At 41.3% G+C, this 25,017-nt stretch overlaps 1 protein-coding gene across 1 annotated transcript in view; it reads left to right on the forward strand.

The window, feature by feature from the left end:
- Window positions 1-467: 467 nt before the first annotated feature.
- Window positions 468-25,017, forward strand: part of DNAH11 (dynein axonemal heavy chain 11) — a 311,018-nt gene continuing 286,468 nt past the window's right edge. Inside the window, exons 1-3 of the mRNA XM_036759767.1 lie at window positions 468-761; window positions 5,058-5,201; window positions 24,622-24,818. Of these exons, the coding sequence (XP_036615662.1) occupies window positions 468-761; window positions 5,058-5,201; window positions 24,622-24,818 (635 nt within the window). The remainder of the gene's footprint in view (window positions 762-5,057; window positions 5,202-24,621; window positions 24,819-25,017) is intronic.

The raw sequence follows: 25,017 nt of genomic DNA on the forward strand, positions 1-25,017 counted from the left end.
GCCAATGAGAGGCTCTGTCCGCACCGCCTCCTGTGGTAGGGGTGAGCACGGCCCCTCCCTTTGCCTGGTCCCCAGGGAAACGGGACGCGGTCCCTGCAGCTGCTGGTCTGTTGCCCTGAGCTCAGGGCGCTGTACCCGCGACCTTTTCTCCTCCTTCTCTTCTTCTTCCTCCTCCTCCTGTTTTTACTGCCCCCACTCCGTGGGAGGGGCCCCGCCCGCGTCAGCGCCTTGGCCCCAAGTGGCCGCGGGCTCCAGGGCAGCCAGACTGGGATAGACAGGAGATCGTGCGAGAGCGAGGGACTGGGGTGCAAGCCCCCCAGTCACCGAAGCTGCCGCCTCTGTGCTAGACCCCAGCCCAACTCAGCGCAGCCAATCGGGCAGTTAGCGCCCACGGGCAAAGCGGCGCGGAGCTAGGCTGCGAAGACCCACTGGCTGCCCTTGCGCTGGGCACACCTCCGCGGCTGGAGATGATGGAGTTGGAGCTGCCGCTGGAGGACCAGTGGACGAAAGAGGAGGCGGAGGAGGAGGAAGAAGAGGAGGAGGCAGCTGCCAAGAGGGTCCTTCGCTTCTCCCGAGACCCGCGGGTCAGCTTCCTGGGACGCCGCCTCGGGCAGACTCTCAGGGTCAGGGAGGAGACGTGGAGACAGTATCTGGAGGGCGAGGAGAATCGGCAAACATTGCAGGAGTTTTGGGGTCGCCAGGGGCCCGCTCTCCTTTTGTTCCGCTGCTCTCCCGCCGGACGCCTCACTTCTGAGTCTCAGGTAGGGAGGAGCGGGCGGTGAATTGGGGCTGCCCTGGGGCGGTCTGCAGCCGCCTGGAGCCCAGGTGGCCGCGCGCGGGTGTGATTGGGAGGAAAGGCCCCAGGTGTGAGTGCATCCCTGCCCCCTCCCTCCATCCCGCGAAGGTGAGGGGCGGTTGGGGGAGGAGGGCGCCTAGGTGCGGGGGGAAGGGAGGTCGTGGTGGCACTTAAACTCAGGTGTGAAGCCTGAAGTTCTCTACCACGTTCCCGTGGACCCCGGGGCGCTGCGCTTTGCTTATTTCCAGGTGGGCCCTGACTGGTAAGTAGGACTGAGGTACTGAGGGGGTTTGCCGTTCCTGATTGGGAGCCTCTCCCGGATGTCCCTGAGCAGATGCTGGGAGGCTGGAAGGGACCTCGGAGGGCGTCTCACTCCAACTTTACTCACTTTGTAGACGAGAAAACAGGGAGCCAGACAGGGTAAGGAACTTGCTCAGTCAAGGTCCCACACATGGAAAGCATCAGGGAGGAGTTGAATCCAGGTCCTCTGACTTTAGAGCCAGGCTTCTTTCTACTGTATGAAGCTGCCTCCTTGATTTGTCTACGTTTCACAACTCAAAGTAACTAGAGAAAACGTCTTAGATGTTTGATGTCCAAGTCTGTCTCCCCTTTTCCTCCCTTCTCCCTCCTATTTGCTCTGCCAATACGACCTCTCCCCAGGATCCTTGTTTAGGGGCTGACCGGTAAGGTCTGGCCGGGCTCATTTCTCCTCTCCCTAGGTGGTAACTGAGCCTCCATCCCGTGCCTCATAGACTACCCCACTTACTTCCTGACCGGGTAACTTCCCCCAGAGAGACGCTGATCAAGAGAAACCTCTGATGTGCAGTTGACAGGCTAATTTTGTTTTTTCACAATTGGAATAATTGTCCCCTGAGGATTGTTACCCAAGAAGCACAGACAGGGTTTCTCTGGGGTTTCAGGTTTACTAAATGACAAACATTCGTGCCCACAGACTGGCACGATACCTTAGCTCGGTCTAGTGGGCATGGGGGTTACAATAGCCTTGGAGATAGGATGCCAGGGAGGAAAAGCATCATTTGACTCAGATACTGGTGGGGCTCTTCTTTCAGTTATGCAGTTGGGGTGGAAGAGGGAGGCGGGAGAGAGAGGAGGAGACAGGTATTCAATTTGTGATTCTTTGCTCCTCTAGAATCCTAAGGTTTGTCCTTCCACCAAAGCTCTCACTCTTCCTTATAGTATTCAAATAGCCTTGGGAGCTGAACTCCTAGAACCGGCTGTCTGAGGGCAGGAGGCCTCCCCTGCTACAACTCCCCTCCCCGCCCCCCTCACTTCTAGAGTCTTCCCTCATGCATCAGAAACTGTTCTCCCTTTGGGCTTAGCTCCTATCTCTCAATGGCCTTTTCTAAGGTCTTGACTTTGAGCACTGGACCATGCTGTTAGCTGTCCTCTTCAGCTTTCTGTGACACTCTTCTCTCCTGTCCTCCCCTTTGCCGGATCCAGGTTCAGGCCTTGTTCCCTGGGTTTGGGTAGACTCCAGAGCTCTCTTCCCAGAGTCTCTTCTCTCTCAGTAATCCAGCTGGAGATCTCATAGGTTTTTTCATATTCAACATATCCAAAACAGTGTGTTCGATTCCCCCCAAAATGTTCCCTGTTGTTGGTATTTTCATGAAAGGAAATTTCCTTCCCTTCACCATTTGTATCTAATCAGATGCCAATCTCTAATGCAGTTTGAGGGGTTCAGGCACCCCTCTAGGACCAGAGTACTGGACAGGGTCATCTGGAATGAATTCACAGACTCAAGCAATCTTTAAGTCAAGTTGGCAAAAGTTTATTGTTATCCTTTACAGCAGGCAAAAGTTCTTAAGGAGCCTGCCACCTTAGAGGGGTGCAATTTAAGTTTATATAGGATTAACTATAGTAAAACATGCCAAATATGCTAACTAGGTGATGTGGGGGCAGGATTAGGGAGTAGTTAAGGGGTGGTCAGTTCTTAAAGGAATATGCACTTTTTGTATCTACTGCAAAGGCGTTTTACCCAGAGTTCACTGGGAAAAGCCCAAAGAGGGCCCACAGGGAGGCATGATTTTAGGCCTACAATGTCACTAAGTCAACTAGTGGTCAGGGCCGACTGAGGATTGCCCAATCTGCTGCCCATCAATGTCTTGTTTGACAAGATAGATGTAGGGAATGTACATTTGTCTAAAGTTTAGTATACACATAATGAGTCCAGGATGCATACTATGAGGTAGGGAGTTGGTATAGATGGTCCAGTGGGTACCAGATATCTTTAGGAGCCAGTACAAAGGCAGTTCAAACTAATACTTCCTACAGGTATGGTTTGTTACTATACCAGGGAGAGAGATAAATATGTTGGTGGGGCCCACTCATGAGTAATTGCCAGGCACAGTGTCCTTGGGATGGAGAGAAGCTGCCAGGGATAGTGTTCTGAGGCTAGGGAGAAATGTGATCTTGGAATTGGAGTTCAAGCACCCCATCACCTCCACGTACTTGGCATTCTTTCTCCACTCCCGCAGTCACTGCCCTGGACCAGACTCTCCAAACCTTTTTTCTGAACTACTGCCAGACCCTCAAATCAGGGCCCTGCCTTCAGTCTGTCCTCTCTCCATCTGCCAACTTGATTATTTCAAAAGCATGAGTCTGAATGTCACTCCTCTGGTCTTGAAGCTTCGGTGACTTCCTTTTACCCCTAGGATAAAATAAAAACTTTTTTTATGTGCAAAGCCCTTCCCAAGCTGGTTCAAATCTGTCTTTGGCCTGATTTCACATTACTCTCTCTTGTACACTGGACGGGGACAGTCTGGCACAACTTGCTGTATCCACTATGTGATATGCCTCCTGCTGCCTCATTGCCTTTTCATGAAATGAAATGTTCTTGGCCTGGAATGCTTTCCTTTCTTCCATCTCAGCCTCTTCCAATCCCTACCTCTATTGAAGGCTCAATTCAAATGCTACTTCCTTAGGGGGTGGCATGGAACAAAGTTAGAGGACCTGGGTTCAAATCTCTCCTTGGACACTTGCTGCCTCTGTGATGTTGGGCAAGTCACTGCCCTTATCTGTCAAATGAGAGGGTTGGCCTAGATGGTGTCCAAGGGCCCTTCTAACTCTGGTTCTACAGGACATCCTTCTTTATTCTCCCCGCTGTGGGTTCTGCTCTCCCAACCCAAGACATGGCTTTATTTGTATTTTACATTTATTTGATCATGGGATTGTTTCCTTTCAGTGGAATGGCAGCTCCTTGAGGGCAGCGACCTTTTTCATTTTGGCTGTTGTATCCCCAGGGTGTGGCTGGAGAGCTAACCTTAGGATCAAATTGGGTTCAAATTTCACCTCTTGCACTTACTAGCTGTGTGACCCTGAGCAAGTCACTCGTCCTCTAAGTTCTCTAAGCCTCTGGGAAGGAGCAAAAAAGGTACTGATTTGCACTATTGGAAGGAATTTGTTTGCTGGGAGTTTCCTATACCTATGAAATCCCAGGGCCAGCCCAAAAAGTGTGTGTTTAATTTAACAATCCATAAACATTTGGAAAGGGCAGGGTAATAGAGTGAGTGATCTCTTCTGACTTGTAAAGCAAAATGGCAGAGCTGAGGTTTTAGTGACCCACATTTTAGTGCCTCTATGTTGAGGAACCTGCTTCCTTCCTTCATGCCAATCCTGGTGCAAAGTGCTGGACATGGTCTCTAGCATTTGCAGAATGCTCTAAGGTTCACACAGTATTTCACAAACATGATTTCATTTGCTCCTCAGGACAATCTTGGGAGATAACTGCTATTATTAGTCCCATTTACAGAGAGGAAAACTGAGGCAGACAAGTTAAGTGACTTGCCCAGGGTTGAACAGCTAGTAAGCATATGAAGCTGGATTTGAACCCAGTTGTTACTAACTCCAGGCCTGGTATTCTATCCACTGTGACACCAGCTGCTTCTACAGAGACAAAAAAACAGTCCCAACCTCCAGGGAGCGTATACTGTGCTGGAATTCCAGTAATCAAATATTTATAGTTGACCATTGCAAAAAACAAAAACACCCATAGTGACTTCTTGTGAAAAGTCCTTAAGGTTTGCAGGTGAGTGTTTCATCAGGAAGATCGGGCTTTAAGGGCTCCCTCTCCTATTGAAATATTTTTCTTAACATAGAAATTGACCTGCAAGTTACAGGGGTTTTCTTCCTTCCAGAGTTCCCCATGCCAGTGAGATCTCAGGTCCTGCCCCAGACCCTGTGCCCTAACACAGAAATTAGATCAAAACCCTTGGATCTGACTGAGCTGTCTGTCCTGTTTTAGGTTTCACAAGATGCAAAACACAAGCTTGTTTATGTTGTGAAGACAATCGAAGCAAGCATTGGAGCGGGTAATTACCAGAACTCCTTGGTATTTGGACAGCTCCCCAGCACATCGCTTGATCTGGTGAAGGCTTTCATGGATGAGGTACTCACTGTAACTTCACCTAAGATTGGTGCCTTTCAAAAGCTGTTATGCCTCACAGATTCTGAATTATTTTAAAGACAAAAATAAACAGCCCAAGCTCGAAGACAAGAAAAGAGTGTAGAGAAGTTGGCCTTTGCTTGAGCCTGATGAATAGTTAGACGACAGGGCTGTTTTCCATAGTGAGTAGTGGCATTGTCTCTGATCTAATTACTCATCAGACCCTAATGCATGATAGATGCAGGTTCATGGAATGTTGAATGGTGCTGAACCATGCCTGGGCAACCCCCTCCTCTGACTCTTATTTTACAGACCTGGCATATGGCAGTGACATTAGAAAGTGGGATGAGATATCTGTACTTACCTCAGGGGTGTGGGTTTTGAACTTTACATTTATGGAATGAACATGCCTTTGGGTCCAGGGGAGACTGGCTCTCTGGAGGCCAGTGCAGGTGTTTCCCTGGTAAGGAAATGCTACTCTTATCATATGTTGTAATGGTAGGGGCAGAGATATAGCTAATAATTTTTGTGTCTGGGATGGATATAGGCTCATCTGGTATAAGGCTGGTGGCAGGGGGATATACCTCTGGGAACAAGAAAGTAGCCATGGATGGAACTGTCTGAAGTAATCATCCTGGCATAAAGCTCCAGTTGCCCCACCCTAGTTTTAGCTCTGGTTGGTGGGGGTGAAGAAGAAGGTCACAGAAGTAGTTATGCTCAAACATGTCCCCTTTTCAAACAGCACTAGCAGACTCTTAGGGCCTCACAATGTTTCCCGTGCAAATTCTTCATTCATCAGATGAGAACATGGGGCCCTGGGAAGCTTTAGTGATTTGGCCAAGGTTGTCATTAACTAGAGTCAAAGCTAGAACTAAGAGCCAGACCTCCCGACTCCAAGCCTCTTCCCATTGTAGCATCTTGCTTTTCCTATGCCTAACCCTGAGGAATGCTATTGAAGTGACCCGGGGCGGAGAGTGGTAGGGGCCAAACTTATCATGGTGGAGTAAAAGAATGTTTAAGTTGGAGGCCTAGACCTGCCAGATAGGACCTCAGGCATAGGTCTGAGTCTCTTCAATTGTGAAATGAGGGGGTTAGATTAGATGGCTTCTGACTCCAGAGCCATGATCCACTATGACCAGAATCAATGTCTGCACAGACTGTTGGAAAGTTAGAGGCAGGGGCGGAGGTTTTGCTTCTCTCCTTGCCTCTTTCTTTTCTCTCCCTCCTTCACTTTCCCCCTCTCCCTTTTCTCCTCATTTCCCTCTTTTCTTTTTCTTAGAACAAGCACTCCAAAAGCACCATTCAAAGCAGACACAATCACAAAGGGGCAAAGTTGGTCTTTGGAAATGTCTCTTTGACACTCTCCTATCTAGAGCCTCAGAAGCCTAGAAACTCAGAATTGTGAGGAATGCAGAGGCCATTCTGACCCTGACCAGGAATTCCTTCTTTAAAGAAAAAAAGGAAAAGGAAAAAAATTTGTTTCATATTGTTTTAATTTTCTTTATGTTTTCAACTTTAAAAATACCAGTTACAATGAACAGTTCCACACACATCATAGAACAGACAAAAGAGAGGGTTGCACGTCTCTGTTATGTACAGCTGGCTTTTCTTTTTAGTGTATCATAAGTTCACACTGTAAATTCCAAAGCTGTGTGCTTCTCAGTATTTCTGTCTGACTTCTTTCTGTTTTCTTCTATGCATTTTTAATAAAGATGCTTTAATGATCCTCTTTTGTAAAAAAAAAATGTTACATTATTCCCTCTTGCCTTCCCATTCCCAACCCCACTGAGGGAGGAAAAAACAAACCTTTGTAACAAATAAGCATAGCCAAGTAAGACTAATTTTTACCTTGTATCCCAAAATGTCTGTCTCCTGCACCCTGATCTTCCCTTCTTGGTCAGGAGGTGGGTAATATTCTTTACCATCAGCCCTCTGGAAAGGTGGCAGATCACTGCCTTGATCCGACTTCTCAAGTCTTTTACAATCATTTTTCTGCAGTGTTGTTATCGTGTGAATGATTCTGGTTCTTCTCACTCCTGTCTGTATCAATTCATAGGGGTTTTTTTCGGGTTTCCCTGAAACCAGCCATTTCATTTTTTTTTGATTCAATAGTATTCCATTGTGTCCACGTGCTGTAATTTATGTATTGTTCTCAAACAGATGGGTGCCCCTTTAGGTTCCAGTTTTTTTTGCTACTATGAACAGAACTGTCATGAATATTTTTGTATCGATAGGCTTTTGTTTTTTCTTTGATCTTGGATCTTTGAGGTCAAGGGTAGACACAATTTAATTGACTTTGGGGGGCACAGCTCCGAATTGCTTTCCAGAATGGTTGGACCAATTCACAATTTCACCAACGGTGAAATTCACCACAGTCCCTCTGAAATTTGTCCTGTTTTGTCAACTTTGCCAATCTGCTAACTAGGAGGTACAGCCCCAGAGTTGCTTTAATTTGCATATTTCTAGTTAATAGTAATTTGGAACTTCTTATGTTTGTGCATAAATTGTAATTTTTTTTCCCTTGCAACCTGTATGTTTATGTTCTTTGGTTATTTATCTTTCGGCTAATGACTTTAGTTCTTATAAATTTGAATATCCTCTAAAGTGTTTGGCTTTCTTTGATGCTCACTATAACCATAGCACATCTCGGAATTTAAGGTTGAGATGACATTTAGGTCACCATGTCAAGCTAGTCATGCAGCAAGAGGGCAGGATGACACATGGACTGCTCCGGGGCTGCATTGACATCCCTGAAATATGCAAACTCCTGAAAGGAGACTCTCCCTCCCCTCCCTCAGCCTATTGGTCAGATTAGTCTGGTAGATTTTCAAGAGAATATAAACCAGGATTGCACAGGTTGAAGAAAATTGACATGTAGAAGGGTTATATTTCTTTTACTTGACTTCAGAGTAATGCTTGGAGTAATGGACACATCTAGGCTTGGGGCTAGGTATAATGAAACTTCCTCACCATGAGAGCTGGCTACATGGGCATAGGCTCCCTAGGAAAATAAGCACTCAAGGCTGTGCTCAAGGAAAGGTTGGATGAAGTCAATGGCAAGGGGAGAATTCCTGCCCAGGCACTGACTCCCAAGCTCCCTCCTAGCTCTAAGACTCTTGAGGTTGTAGGTGGGAATGTGCCTTCGAGAGACATTACCACCAAAGCGACCCTTTTGGCATCTTCCTTGATTACGAGCAATGCTTTGTGTATGCATGTTCCAAGCCATGCCTGGTGCAGAGAAGGGACTATGAGCTTCTCAAGGACAGAACCTCTGCCAATTTGGTGTTTCTTTCTGTACAGCTCTTGATTTGGTCCTGAGCACAGACTGGGGGTGTTGTCAAGGCTTCAATGCTTCCTAATAATAGTGATATGATGCTCCTGTTGTGTCCCAGATTACAGGCAGACTCTAGTGGATGCTGAACCATAACTAGTGATTTTGTTACCAGTTGCAAAGTTTAGAGAACTTGCCATAGTAGCCCCTGTGGTCAATTTTTTTTTCAATCAGAACTTGCTCCTTACCTTTATTTTTATTTTCTTTAATTTTAATTAATTTACTTTTAGTTTACAATATTCAGTTCCACAAACTTTTGATTTCCAAATTTTCTCCCCCATCTTTTCTCCCCGTCCCCCCAAGATGGCATGTAATCTGATATAGGGTCTACATATACCTTCGCATTAAACATATTTTCACATTAGTCATTCATGTTGTAAAGACGAATTATAACCAATGGAATGAATCACGAGAAAGAAGAAACAAAACAGAGAGAGAGCAAATAGTTTGCTTCAATCTGCATTCAAACTCTGTAATTCTTTCTCTGAATACGAATAGTTTTTTCCAACATGAGTCTTTTGGAGTTGTCTTAGAACCTGGCATTGCTGAGAGGAGCCAAGTCTATCAAAGTTAGTCATCACAGAATCGATGTATCTGTGGTTGTGTACAATGTTCTCCTGATTCTCCCCTCAGCTTCAGTTCATATAAGTCTTTCCAGGTTATTCTGAAGTCCAACTTCTCATCATTTCTTATAGCACAATAGTATTCCATTACATTCATATACTACAACTTGTTCAGCCATTCCCTGATTGATAGGCATCCCCTCAATTTCCAATTCTTTGCTACCGCAAAAAGAGCTGCTATAAATATTTTTGTACATACGGGTCCTTTTCCCACTTGTATGATCTCTTTGGGATATAGCCCTAGAAGTGGTATTGCTGGGTCAAAGGGTATGCACATTTTTATAGCCCTTTGGGCAAAGTTCCAAATTGCTCTCCAGAATGTTCGGATCAGTTCACAACTCCACCAACAATGCATTAGTGTTCCAATTTTCCCACATCCTCTCCAGCATTTATAATTTTCCTGTTTTGTCATGTTAGCCATTCTGACAGGAGAGATGTGGTACATGAGAGTTGTTCTGATTTGCACTTCTCTAATTAATAGTAATTTAGAGCATTTTTTCATATAATTATAGATATCTTTAATTTCTTCTGCTGAAAACTGCCTGTTCATATCCTTTGACCATTTATCAATTGGGGAATGACTTGTATTCTTATAAATTTGACTCAGTTCTCTGTATATTTCAGAAATCAGGTCTTTATCAGAGATACTGCTTGTAAATATTCTTTCCCAATTTTCTGCTTTACTCCTAATCTTGGTTGCAATGCCTTTGTACAAAAACTTTTCAATTTAATTAATCAAAATTATCCATTTTACATTTCGTAATGCTCTTTATCTCTTGTTTGGTCATAAATTCTTTCCTTCTCCAAAAATCTGACAGGTAAACTATTCCTTGTTCTCCCAGATTGCTTATAGTATCAGCCTTTATATCTAAATCACAAACCCATTTTGACTTTATTTTGGTATACAGTGTAAGATATTGGTCTATGCCCTGTTTCTGCCATAGTATTTTCCAGTTTTCCTGGAAGTTTTTGTGAGATAGTGAGTTCTTATCCCAGAAGATGGGGTCTTTGGGTTTATCAAACAGTAGATTACTATAGTCATTGACTACTGTGTCTTGTGTACCTAACCTTTTGTTGCAACAATTCAGCTAGCAGCTGCTGTGGGGGTGAAAGACCAACACAAGCCCAACAACAAGAACACTGCCAGCACAGATTCTTTTGATCTGCTTTACTACGAAAAGTAACATCAGGGGGTTAGCAATCTTATTTCAATCCAACATACAGATATCATTTACTTAGTTCAGGGGAAAAAGTCAGCACCTTGAACTTCAGAGCAAACATAAACAATTAACAAAAAACATTATAAACAGACCAAATACAATTCATAGATACCAAGAAACCATCAACATCTGGGTGAGCCAGGAAACTCTTAGAGCTGCCAACACTCCTCCAGGAGTGAGAGCCTTAGCAAATAGCTCTGTTCTATCTTTTTATACACTCTTTAGCTGTTATCAAGGCGACTAGAACTTAGGCTCCTACTATTGGCTGTGGTCTTAGCAACTCCCCTTAGGACCCTGAGGGCTTCACACCCACATTGGCTTAGCACCTAGTAATTAGGGGTTTGGGCCTGGGGCTTTGCACCTAATAAGGCTCAATCAAAGAGACTTAATTTATCATTCTAAAACAGTAAAAAAGTCCCACCTTAGTTACCAATGCACCTATTCCACTCATCCACCACTCTATTTCTTAGCCAGTACAAGGTAGTTTTGATGATTGCTGCTTTATAATTCAGTTTAAGACCTCGTATGGCTAGGTCACCTTCCCTAGCATTTCTTTTCATTAATTCCATTGTTATTCTGGACCTTTTGTTCTTCCAGATGAATTTTGATACTATTTTTTCTATGTCTATAAAATAATTTTTGGTAGTTTGATTGGCATGGCAATAAATAAGTAAATTTAGGTAAAATTGTCATTTTTATTATATTAGTTTAGCCTAACCACAAGCAACTAATGTTTTTCCAATTATTTAGATCTGACTTTATTTGTGTGAAAAGTGTTTTGTAATTATCTTCATATAGTTCCTGGATTTGTTTTGGCAGTTAGACTCCAAAATATTTTATATTGTCTATAGTAACTTTAAATGGAATTTCTCTTTCAATCTCTTGCTGTTGCAAATTGGTTAGAAATTTATAGGAATGATGAGGATTTATGTGGGTTTATTTTATATCCTGCAACTCTGCTAAAGTTATTATTTCAAGTAGTTTTAGTTGATTCTCTAGGATTCTCTAAGTATATCATCGTATCATCTGAAGAGTGGTAACTTAGTCTTTTCTTTGCCTATTCTAACTCCTTCAATTTCTTTTTCTTTTCTTTTGGTTAAAGCTAACATTTCTAATACCAACTTGAATAACTAGGGTGATAATGGACATCCTTGTTTCAACCCCAATCTTATTAAAAATTAATCTAGCTAGGTCCCTCCAAAAAACTATAAAAAAATGGCTCTGAAAAAATTCTAGAACTGCAGAACCCACAAAATAGCAGAGGGAAGCAGGGATCTAGCCCAGGACAGCCTGGATGGTCACTGGATGAGGTCTATTGCGCACAGAGCAGAGGGGAATGGAGCTCAGCGTGAACAGCGGCAGGGCCAACCAGACCAGCAGCAGGCTGGAACAGGCCCTAGCTGGAACCTGAATCAGTGAGCTGTGGCAGTTACCAGACTTCTTAACCCACAAACACCAAAGACAACAGAGAAGGTTATTGGGAAAAGCTGCAGGGGACAGAGTTCGTGGTTTGGCCACTGCCCCAGGGGCAGTGGGGGAGGTGCAGCTACAGAACTACAGTGGCAGTTACTTCCGGCTCCAGGCCCACGTGGTAGAAGGAATTAAGTGGCGGATCAGAGTAGGAGTGCAGAGCCTGCTTAAGATTTGTGTCAGGTCCAGGTTGGTGGTTCTTGAGGAAGGAGGAGTGCTGGTGTGGCAGAGCTGGCTGTATAGAAATAGCTCTGAAATCAACAGCGCATCCCCTCAAGCTTGGAACAAAGTACTCTTTCCTCTACAAGCAGTCATACCCCGACGAAAAACTCAAGGGTCAAGTAAGTTGTCTGGGAACATGGCCAGGCAGCAAAAACGCACTCAGATTCGGTCTCAGACTTTGGAATCTTTCTTTGGTGACAAAGAAGACCAAAACATACATCCAGAAAAAGTAAACAAAGTCAAAGAGCCTACATCAAAAGCCTCCAAGAAAAACATGAACTGGTCTCAGGCCATGGAAGAGCTCAAAAAGGATTTGGAAAAGCAAGTTAGAGAAGTAGAGGAAAAATTGGGAAGAGAAATGAGAATGATGCAAGAAAACCATGAAAAACAAGTCAATGGCTTGCTAAAGGAGAACCAAAAAAAAATACTGAAAAAAATATTGAAGAAAACAACACCTTAAAAAATAGACTAACTCAAATGGCAAAAGAGCTCCAAAAAGCCAATGAGGAGAAGAATGCCTTGAAAGGCAGAATTACCCAAATGGAAAAGGAGGTCCTAAAGACCACTGAAGAAAATACTACCTTAAAAATTAGATTGGAACAAGTGGAAGATAGTGACTTGATGAGAAATCAAGATATTATGAAACAGAACCAAAGGAATGAAAAAGTGGAAGACAATGTGAAATATCTCATTGGAAAAACAACTGACAGAAAATAGATCCAGGAGAGAAGATTTAAAAATTATTGGACTACCTGAAAGCCATGATCAAAAAAAGAGCCTAGATATCATCTTTTAAGAAATTATCAAGGAGAACTGCCCTGATATTCTAGAGCCACAAGGCAAAATAGAAATTGAAAGAATCCACCAATCACCTCCTCAAACAGATCCCAAAAAGAAAACTCCTAGGAACATTGTCATCAAATTCCAGAACTCCTAGGTCAAGGAAAAAATACTGCAAGCAGCCAAAAAGAAACAATTTGAGTATTGTGGAAAAACAATCAGGATAACACAGGATCTGGCAGCTTCCACATTAAGGGACCAAAGGGCTGGGATACAATATTCCAGACGTCAGTGGAGCTAGGATTAAAACCAAGAATCACCTACCCAGCAAAACTGAGTATCATGCTCCAAGGTAAAATATGGACTTTCAATAAAATAGAGGACTTTCAAGCTTTCTCAGTGAAAAGACCAGAGCTGAATAGATTTTCAAACAGAAGAATCAAGAGAAGCATGAAAAGGTAAAGAAGAAAGAGAAATCATAAGGGACTTACTAAAGTTGACCTGTTTTGTTTACATTCCTACATGGAAAGATGATTTGTATGATTCATGAGACCTCAGTATCATAGTAGCTGAAAGGAATATACATATATGTATATATATATATAAATATATGTGTGTGTGTGTATACATATATACATATGTGTGTGTCTATGTATGTATATATGTAGGTGTGTGTATATATATGTATGTATGTATATATACACACACCCAGAGGGCACAGGGTGAGTTGAATATGAAGGGATGATATCTAAAAAAAATCAAATTAAGGGATAAGAGAGGAATATATTGAGAGAGGGAGAAAGAGAGAGATAGAATGGGGTAAATTATCTTGCATAAAAGTGGCAAGAAAAAGTGGTTTTCTAGGAAGGGAAGAGGGGGCAGGTGAGGAGGAATGAGTAAATCTTGCTTTTATTGGATTTGACCTGAGGAGGGAATACCATACACACTCAATTGGGTATCTTACCCCACAGGAAAGAAGGAGGAAGAAGATAAAAAAGGGGTGATGATAGAAGGGAGGGCTGATGGGGGGAGGAGGTAATCAAAACCAAACACTTTTGAAAAGGGACAGGGTCAAGGGAGAAAATTCAATAAAGGGGGATAGGTTAGGAAGGAGCAAAACATAGTTAATCTTTCACAATGTGAGTATAGTGGAAGGGTTTTATGTAATGATACTCATGTGGCCTATGTCGAATTGCTTGCCTTCTTAGGGAGGGTGGGTGGGGAGGGAAGAGGGGAGAGAATATGGAACTCAAAGTTTTAAAAACAGACGTTCAAAAACAATAACAAAGAAAAAAGTTTTTGCATGCAACTAGGAAATATGATACACAGGAAATGGGGCGTAGAAATTTATCTTGCCCTACAAGAGAAGAAGGGAAAGGGGGATGGGACGGAAGTGAGGTGACAGATGGGAGGGCTGACTGGGGAATGGTGCAACCAGAATATATGCCATCTTGGAGTGGGGGGGAGGGTAGAAATGGGAAGAAAATTTGTAATTCAAACTCTTGTGAAAATCAATGCTGAAAACTAAATATATTAAATAAATTAAATTTTCAAGGGTCAAGTTAGTTGGTTGGGAATATGGCCAGGACGCGAAAACACGCCCAGATTCAGTCTCAGACTTTGGATTCTTTCTTTGGTGACAAAGAAGACCAAAACATACAGCCTAAAGACGACAGCAAAGTCATAGAGCCTACAACCAAAGCCTCCAAGAAAAACATGAACTGGCCCCAGACCATAGAAGAACTCAAAAAGGATTTGGAAAAGCAAGTTAGAGAAGTAGAGGAAAAATTGGGAAGAGAAATAAGAAGGATGCGAGAAAACCATGAAAAACAAGTCAATGACTTGCTAAAGGAGACCCAAAAAAATACTGAAAAATACACTGAAGAAAACAACACCTTACAAAATAGACTAACTCAAATGGCAAAAGAGCTCCAAAAAGCCAATGAGGAGAAGAATTCCTTGAAAGGCAGAATTAGCCAAATGGAAAAGGAGGTCCAAAAGACCACTGAAGAAAATACTACTTTAAAAATTAGATTGGAGCAAGTGGAAGCTAGTGACTTTATGAGAAATCAGGATATTATAAAACAGAACCAGAGGAATGAAAAAATGGAAGACAATGTGAAATATCTCCTTGGAAAAACCACTGACCTGGAAAATAGATCCAGGAGAGATAGATTTAAAAATTATTGGACTACCTGAAAGCCATGATCAAAAAAAAAGCCTAGATACCATCTTTCAGGAAATTATCAAGGAGAACTGCCCTGATATTCTAGAGCCACAGGGCAAAATAGAAATTGAAAGAATCCATCGATCGCCTCCGCAAATAGATCCCAAAAAGAAATCTCCTAGGAATATTGTTGCCAAATTCCAGAGCTCCCAGATCAAGGAGAAAATACTGCAAGCAGCCAGAAAGAAACAATTTGAATATTGTGGAAACCCAATCAGAATAACCCAAGACCTGGCAGCTTCTACATTAAGAGATCGAAGGGCGTGGAATGCGATATTCCGGAGGTCAATGGAGCTAGGATTAAAACCTAGAATCACCTACCCAGCAAAACTGAGTATCATGTTCCAAGGCAAAATATGGACTTTCAATAAAATGGAGGACTTTCAAGCTTTCTCAGTGAAAAGACCAGAACTGAATAGAAAATTTGACTTTCAAACACAAGAATCAAGAGAAGCATGAAAAGGTAATCAAGAAACGGAAATTGCAAGGGACTTACTAAAGTTGAACTGTTTTGTTTACATTCCTACATGGAAAGATGATGAGTATGATTCATGAGACCTCAGTATTAGGGTAGTTGAAGGGAATATGCATATATATATGCGCATATATATATGTTTATGTATATATATAAGTGAATGTGTATGTATGCATGTATCTATGTGTATATGTATGTATGTGTATGTATGTGTGTATATATATATATATATATGTAAAAGAAAGAGAGCAGACACAGGGTGAGTTGAGGATGAAGGGAAGATAGCTAAAAGAAATAAAATGAAATTAAGGGATGAGAGAGTAACATAGTGAGAGAGGGAGATAGGGAGAGATAGAATGGGGTGGATTATCTCCCATAAAGGTGGCAAGAGGAAGCAGTTCTAGGAGAGGAGGGGAGTGGGCAGGTGAGGGGGGAATGAGTGAACCTTGCTCTCATCAGATTTGGCCTGAGGGGGAATACCATACATACTCAGTTGGGTATCTTACCCCACAGGAAAGAAGAGGGAGGAAGATAAAAAAAAAATAAAAGGCAGGGGGATGATGGAGTGGAGGGCAGATGGGGGTGGAGGTAATCAAAACAAACACTTTGGAAAGGGGACAGGGTCAAGGAAGAAAATTCAATAAAGCGGGATGGGTTGGGAAGGAGCAAAATGTAGTTAGCCTTTCACAACATGAATATTGTGGAAGGGTTATACATAATAATACATGTGTGGCCTAGGTTGAATTGCTCAACTTCTTAGGGAGGGTGGGTGGGAAGGGAAGAGGGAAGGGAATTTGGAACTCAAAGTTTTAAAATCAGATGTTCAAAAACAAAAAAACTTTTTGTATGCAACTAAAAAATAAGATACACAGGCAATGGGGCGTAGAAATTTATCTTGCCCTACAAGAAAGGAAGGGAAAAGGGGATGAGAGGGGAGGGGGGTGATAGAGGGGAGGGCTGACTGGGGAAGAGGGCAACCAGAATATACGCCATCTTGGAGTGGGGGGGGAGGGCAGAAATGGGGAGAAAATTTGTAATTCAAACTGTTGTGAAAATCAATGCTGAAAACCAAATATGTTAAATAAATAAATTGCATTAAAAAAAAAAAAGAAATTAATCTAGCTTATCCCCATCACATATAATACTTGCTGATGGTTTTAGGTAGATGCTACTTATCATTTTAAGGAATACTCCATTTATTCCTATGCTTTCTAGTATTTTTAGTAGGAATGGGTGTTGCATTTTGTCAAAAGCTTTTTCTGCTTCTATTGAAATGATCATATGGTTTCTACTAGTTTTGCTATTGATATGATCAATTATGCTAATAGTTTTCCTAATATTGAACCAGCCTTGAATTCCTGGAATAAATCCTACTTGGTTATAGTATATTCTTCTCTTGATAAGTTGCTGTAATCTTTTTGCTAATATTTTATTTAAAATTTTGCATCTATATTCACTAGGGAAATTGGTCTATAATTTTGTTTCTCTGTTTTGACTCTTCCTGATTTAGTTATCAGTAACATATTTGTGTCATAAAAAGAATTTGCTAGGACTCCTTCTTCACCTGTTTTCCCCAATAGTCTACAAAATATTGGAATTAATTGTTCTTTAAATGTTTGATAGAATTCACTTGTAAATCCATTTGTCCCTGGAGATTTTTTCCTATGGAGTTTATTGATGGCTTGTTCAATTTCTTTTTCTGAGATGAGGTTATTTACATATTTTACTTCCTTTTCTGTCATCTGAGCAATTTATATTTTTGTAAATATTCATCCATTTCACTAAGATTGTCAAATTTATGGGCATAAAATTGGGCAAAATAATTCCTAATTATTGTTTTAATTTCCTCTTCATTGGAGGTGAATTCATCCTTTTCATTTTTGATACTGGTAATTTGGTTTTCTTCTTTCTTTTTTTTTAATCAAATTGCCCAAAGGTTTTATCAACTGGTTTTTATTGATTTTTTCATAAAACCAACTTAGTTCTATTTATTAGTTTAATAGTTTCTTAATTTCAATTTTATTAATCTCTCCTTTTGTTTTCAGTATTTCTAATTTGGTATTTAATTGGGGATTTTCAATTTGTTCCTTGTCAGCCTTTTTCAGTTGGATGCCCAATTCATTGATCTCCTTTTTCTCTATTTTATTCATGTGAGCATTCTGAGATTCAAAATTTCCCCTAAGAACGGCTTTTGCTGCATCCCATAAGTTTTGGTATGTTGTCTCATTATTGTCAGTCTCTTCAGCGAAGTTATTGATTGTTTCTATTTGTTTGTTTGACCCACTCATTCTTTAGGATTAGATTATTTAGTTTCCAATTAATTTTTAGTCTACCTTTCTGTGACCCTTTCTTACATATAATTTTTTATTGCATCATGACCTGAAAAGGATGCATTTAATATTTCTGCCTTTCTGCACTGGATTGTGAGGTTTTTATACCCTAGTACATAGTCAGTTTTTGTGTATGTGCCATGTACCACTGAGAAAAAGGGATATTCCTTTCTATCTCCATTCGATTTTCTTTAGAGATCTATCATATATTCTTTCTTCAAAATTCTGTTCACCTTCATAACTTCTTTCTTCTTTATTTTGAGGTTAGATTTATCAAGTTCAGATAGGGGGAGGTTGAGGTTCCCTGCTAGTATAGTTTTGCTGTCTATTTCTTCCTGTAACTCCTATAACTTCTCCTCTTAGAATTTGAATGACATACCACTTGGTGCATATATGTTTAGTAATGACATAATCTCTTGTCTCTATCCTCATCCAATTTTGTCACTAAAGACATTGTTCATAGCCCTCTCTCTAGACCTTTTGTCACATTCCACCTTATGTTATATTAATTTGTGCATGCGTTCACCCATCTGCAACCCCAGTAGATTGTAAGCTCAGTTGCCTTTATGCCCTGCTAACCTCAGCACCTTGCATCTAATTGGCTTAGTTAATATTTGTTGAATAAAAATTGCTGAATAATATACTTTAATCTTTCTGGGATTGAGGATTTCACAGGTAAGTGCTCTTTCCATGATGCAGATAGCAACTCCTCTGGGACTGAATCACCAGTCTCCCAGAGTTTCCTTTTCATTAGAATCATGATCAGGAGGTCAATCTTTTGGTGAGGCTCTCTGACCTCAGCTAGGCTGGTCTTTAGATGGTGGAATTAGAGGCCTTTCCTGGCTCCATATTCAAACCATTCCTTCTTGAAGCCTGACCCACCAACAATTATTCTCTATTGGCACAGCCTTCGAGGACACAGGGTGGCACTCTGGGGCATTGGAGGATGGCTTTAGTGAAAGGAAAAACAATAGACCATTCATAGGATAATGACAAAAACAAAGTCCACTCTTCAGAAGGCCATGCAGTGAGTATCATTATTTATGTTTTCCTGATGAAGAAACTGAAGGTCAGAGTGGAAAGTATGAAAGAAGGGATTCCTAGTTCTTGTTTTTAAATAGTATTTTATTTTTTCCAATTATATGTAAAGACAACTTTTAACAATCATTTTTACAAAATTTTGAGTTCCAAATTATTCTCCCTTCTTCTTTTCCCCCATCTTCCTAAAACAATAAGGAAGTTGATATAGATTATATGTGTGCAACCATATAAAATATATTTCCATGTTAATCATAGTTGTGAAAGAAGAAACAAATGGGAAAAAACATGAAAAGAATGAAGGTGAAAATAGTATGCTTTGATCTGTATTCAGAGTCCATCAGTTCTTTCTCTGGATGTGGATAGCATTTTCTATCATGAGTCCTTTGGAATTATCTTGGATCATTATATTGCTGAGAAGAGCTAAATCATTCATAGTTGATTATCACACAGTTGCTGTTGCTGTGTACAATGTCCCCCTGGTTCTGCTCATTTCACTTTGCATCAGTTCATATAAGTCTTTCCAGGTTTTTTTTTGAATCTACCTACTCATCATTTCTTATCATATAACAGTTCCATTACATTCCTATACCATAGCTTGTTTGTCCATTCCCCGGTTGATGGGCACCCCTCAATTTCCAATTTTTTGCTGCTACAGAAAAAGCTTCTTTAAATATTTTTGCGCATGTAGGTCTTTTTTCCCTTTTCTATGATCTCTTTGGGATACAGACATAGAAGTAGTATTGCTGGATCAAAAGGTATGCACGATTTGGTTGCCCTTTGGGCATAGTTCAAAATTGCTCATCAGAATAATTGGATCAATTCACAACTCCACCAACAGTGTATTAGTGTCCCAATTTTCCCACATCCCTTCCAACATTTATCATTTTCCTTTTGTCATATTAGCCAGTCTGATAAGTGTGAGGTGATACTTCAGTTATTTTAATTTGCATTTCTTTAATAAAAAGTGATTTAAAGCATTTCTTTGTAAGACTATAGATAACTTTGATTTCTTCATCTGAAAACTGCCTGTTCATATCCTTTGATCATTTATCAATTGGAGAATAGTTTGTATTCTTAAAAATTTGACTCAGTTCTCTATATATTTGAGAAATGAGGCCTTTATCAGAGACATTTGCTGTAAAGATTGTTTCCTAGCTTTCTGCTTTTCCTCTAATCTTGTCTTCATTGGTTTGTTTGCACAAACTTTTTAAATTTAATATACTCAAAGTTATCTATTTTACATTTTGTAATGCTCTCTATCTCTTGTTGAGTTATAAATTCTTCCCTTCTCCATAAATCTGATAGGTAAACTATTCTTTGCTCTCCTAATTTGCTTATGGTATCACCCTTTATGTCTAAATCCTTTATTCATTTTGACCTTATCTTAGTATATGACATGAGATGTCGGTCTACTCTATACCCAGTTTCTGCCATATTGTTTTCCAGTTTTCCGTGCAGTTTGTGTCAGATAGTGAGTCCTTATCCCTGAGGCTGCGGTCTTTATGTTTATCAAACACTAAATTACTATAATCATTTATGACTGTGTCTTGTGTGCCTAATCTATTCAACTGATCCACTACTCTTTTCCTTAGCCAGTTTCAGATAGTTTTGATGATTGCCACTTTGTAATTATCATTTGAGATCTGGTACTACTTGGCACCTTCCTTTGCATTTTTTTTTCATTGATGCCCTTGATATTCTTGACCTTTTGCTCTTCCATATAAATTTTGTTGCTATTTTTTCTAGCTCTATAAAATAGTTTTGGCAACTTGATTAGTATGGCACCGAATAAGTAAATTACTTTAGGCAGAATTGTCATTTTTATTCTGTTGGCTCTGCCTACCTATGAGCAATTGATATTTTCCAGTTGTTTAGATCTGACTTTATTTGTGTGAAAAGTGTTTTATAGTTTCTGAGTTTGTCTTGGCAGGTAGAGTCTCAGGTATTTTATATAGTCTACATTATTTTAAATGGAATGTCTCTTTCTATCTCTTTCTGTTGGGCTTTGTTGGTGATACATAGAAATGCTGATGATTGGTGTGCGTTCATTTTATGTCCTGCAACTTTGCTAAAGTTCTGAATTATTTCAAGTAGTTTTTAGTTGATTCTGTAAGTGTCGCATCATATCACCTGCAAAGGCTGATAGTTTTGTTTCCTCATTGCTCATTCTAAGTCCTTCCATTTCTTTTTCTTCTCTTATTGCTGACACTAACATTTCTAGTACAATATTGAATAATGGTGGTGATAATGAGCATCTCTGCTCCACCCCTGATCTTGTTGGGAAGGCCTCTAGTTAATCCCCATTACAGATAATGCTTGCTGATGGTTTTAGATAGGTAGTACTTATCATTTTAAGGAAATATCCCTTTATTTCTGTACTCTCTAGTGTTTTTAATAGAAATGGGTGCTGTATTTTGTCAAAAGCTTTTTCAGCATCTATTGAGATAATCATATTATTTCTGTTGGGTTTGTTATTGATGTGGTCAATTAGGACAATGGTTTTCCTAATATTGAACCAACCCTGCATTCCTATTATAAATCCCACCTGGTCATAGTATATGATCCTTGCGATATATTGCTGTAATCCCCTTATTGGTATTGTATTTCAAATTTTTGCATCAATATTAGGAAAATTGTATAGTTTTCTTTCTCTGTTTCAGCTCTTCCTGGTTTAGGTATCAGCACCATATTTGTGTCATAAAAGGAATTTGGTAGGATTCCTTCTTCACCTGTTTTTCCAAGTAGTTTATGTAGTATTGGAATTGTTTTTTAATTCTTAGAATTCACTTGGGAATTTGCATCGAGCGCAGGGGATTTTTTATTAGGCATCAATGGCTTAGCCATTGATGGCTTGTTCAATTTCATTTTCTAAGCTGGAGTTATTTAAGTGTTCTGTTTCCTCTTCTGTCAATCTGGGTGAATTCACTCTTTTCATTTTTGATACTGAATATTTGTTTTCCTCCTTTCTTTTTTTTATCAAATTAAAACCAATGGCTTATCTATCTTATAGGACTTTTTTCCGATAAAACAAACTCCTAGTTTTATTTATTAGCTCAATAGTTTCCTTGTTTTCAGTTTTATTAATCTCACTTTTGGTTTGCAGGATTTCTAATTTGGTGCTCAATTGGGGATTTTAAATTTTTTTCTAGTTTTTTTTTTTAGTTGCATGCCCAATTCACTGATCTATTATGTCTCTATTTTACTGATGTAAAATTTTAGGGAAATAAATTTTCCCCTAGATTCCCAGTTCTTCTGACTCCTATGTCCTGTTCTTATTCCTGGCCCCACCTCACTGCATCAACATCATGTGACAGGTCCACAGCTGTTTAAGCACATGAAAAGGACATTTTCTGAAAAGCTCCATCATCAGGGCAGAGGCTCAGGAGATCAGGGTAAACATCCTGCTTGTACACCTGAGCCACCAATATGGGCCCACAGGAGCTGCATGCTCACCTGTCTGTCAGTGATAAACTCCCTGCCTTGGGAACCTGTTTTGCTTAGGGTCTTTCCTAGTACTTCCTCACCTGTGACTCTCCCCCAGAATATCCCCTAGAACACCCCAAAGATTGCATGTTGCTGACAGTCTAGATAGAGCAAATCAAGCTTAATAAGTGGTTCAGAATGTCCCATTTATACATCACTTCAAGATTTAGAAATATTCTCTCATTTGATCCTCATGACCCCAGGAGGTAGGTGCTGTTGTCATCCCCATATTACAGATGAAGAAACTGAGGCAGATAGTGCTTAAGTGCCTTGCCCAGGATCACCCATCTTGTGAGTTTCTGAGGCAAGATTTTAATTCAGGTGTTTCTGACTCCCAAGTCCCAGCACTCTCTCCCCCCCACCATCACCCAGGGACCTTGAGTAGCTTCTGGAGGAAGTTGAGACCAGCAGCTGGGGTTCCCTGATCTGGGAGATCTGGATTCAAATCCTGGTAACACTGGGCACCTCACTGGATCTTCCTGGCCTTCATTTTCTTCATTTGTTAAAATTCAAGGGTTGGGCTGGGTGACTGAAGGTTTATTGCTGCTCTGAAGTTCATTAGCTTGTCTGCGAGCTTTTCTGATTTGTGTTCAGGAAGGGCTAGCCTTGCCTCTTCTAATAATGCTTTGTATCTACTTCCAGCAGCTTTTGGCTTTTATGTACTACTATATCTTCATCTTCCTGGTCTCCTGGACCCCTTTGGCAGCCAGTGTAGGTGGCATCATCCCTGATCCCTTGGCTTCCCTCCCTGCACATATCTAATCCCTTGTCAAATCTGGCCAGTTCTGCCTTCCTGGCGTCCCCTCACATGGGGGCCACCTTAACTCACTTCTAGATTATTGCTGCCACCTCTTAATGGGTCTCCTTACCTCAAGTCTTTCCCTACTTCAAATGTAAACTCTCCTGTTTAGCTTTCAAAGGCCCAAACTGTCTGACAAGCCTTGCCAGCCATTGCTTTCCTGCATGCAGCACAGTCCTGCCAGACTGGCTTTCTCTCTGCTGTCCACAAAAGACTCTGAGCCTAAGGTAACATGTCAGAGATAGTCCATGATCTGAGCTGCTCGAGGGCATTCTCACAAAGGCATGAATGCAGGAACAGCGAGCTTCCTCAGCTAGGGACACAGAGGAAGGAGTCTGGCTTTTGGAGTCAGGCCTGAGGTTGAATCCTGCCGCAGACCCTTGCTGGCACGGTAATCTCTTGGGGCTCCCTTTCCTCATCTGGAGCATCTGGGGGCTGGACTACATGGCTTCTGAAATCCCTTTCTGCTTCCAAATAGATGATCTCTGTGATCTCAGTCCTTGAGGTACTTTTTCATTTGCATAGTATGAATCAGGAAGACCTGGATTCAAGTCCTACCTGATACCACGGGCAACTCCTGAAGACTCTTAAGTTGCAGAAGAGTGGCTGAATTTCTTTGGTAGAGAGTTCAGTCGCTGGGAATTCCCTATACTACTGAGTCACGGGTTTGGACCAATGTAGTGTTTCCTGGGTAGAATGTAAGCACCTTGAGGGTAGGGGCTATTTTTCATGTTGTGTTCGTGTCCTGAGCCCCGAGCACAGAATAGCAGATGTTTAATATAAGCTTATTCTGTCTTTGTACCCTCCCCCAGTGCCTAACCTAGTGCCTAGTATATGGTAGGTACTTAATAGATGCTTATTTTATTGTTGTTTTACCCCTGGCACTTGTTTGTGAATAAACACTTATTAAGCACCTACTATGTGCCAAGCATTGTGCTAAGCAGTGGGAACAAGAATATGAAAAAGACAGTCCCTGCTCTCAAGAAGCTTATAATCTAATGGGGAAAGGCAATACACAAATAGTAGCTGAAGAGGCAATGGGGGCATGAGGGAGAAATCCAAAGGAGAACCACTGGGTAGCCAACGGAGAGCTGGCCAGCCTGGGAACCATCCCTCGGGGAGCTTTGGGGAGCTCTCTGTGTTCCAGTCTGCATTTGGGGGTCCCTGGATGATATACAAATGCCAAAGCTGATGTGATCTTGCAGAATGATGAGGCTCCTTGGGGCATGATGGCATCCAAAGGAGTTCAGCCTGCTGGGAAATGAAGAGTTGTTTGCCTGGCCTGGGTGCCCTCCTTTAATGGGCATTTTACTATGTGCTTATTTTGTTGTCAGTTTGTCCCTAGTGGCTAGCATGTAGAATGCGCTTCATTGGCACCAGTTGAATTGAGCTCCGTGACATTTCTAACCATGTTTCCTCTAGGTTGCTGTTCCCATCCTTCTGAACAAGAAGAACCACACAATTTGGCCCTGTTTTGTTTCCCAAGACCTGGGAACCCAGGTGGAAGCCGTGAAAAACAAAATGCACATTCTGAAGGGTGTCATGTCAGGAAGAACCCTGCTTCCGATTCCCTCCATTGCGGAGAGCATCGAAGAGGAGTCGAACTGCTTGGAGACCAAGTGCGTACCCACTGCTGCCTCAGACGGTAGCCTTGTTGTATCCAGACGAGCTGTATCGCGGTCAGAGTACTTGAGACTTATAGGAATTAAGTGTTTGTAGGTCCTGGGTGAATGAATATCTCAAAGCAGGCTTTTCAAGGTAGATGGTGTTTGTTGTAAAAGTTCCCAATGAAGAGGCCAGGGCTTTGTAGTAGAGGGA

This window comes from Trichosurus vulpecula, chromosome 5, assembly GCF_011100635.1.
Source record: "Trichosurus vulpecula isolate mTriVul1 chromosome 5, mTriVul1.pri, whole genome shotgun sequence".
In the NCBI taxonomy this organism is placed as follows: domain Eukaryota; kingdom Metazoa; phylum Chordata; class Mammalia; order Diprotodontia; family Phalangeridae; genus Trichosurus; species Trichosurus vulpecula.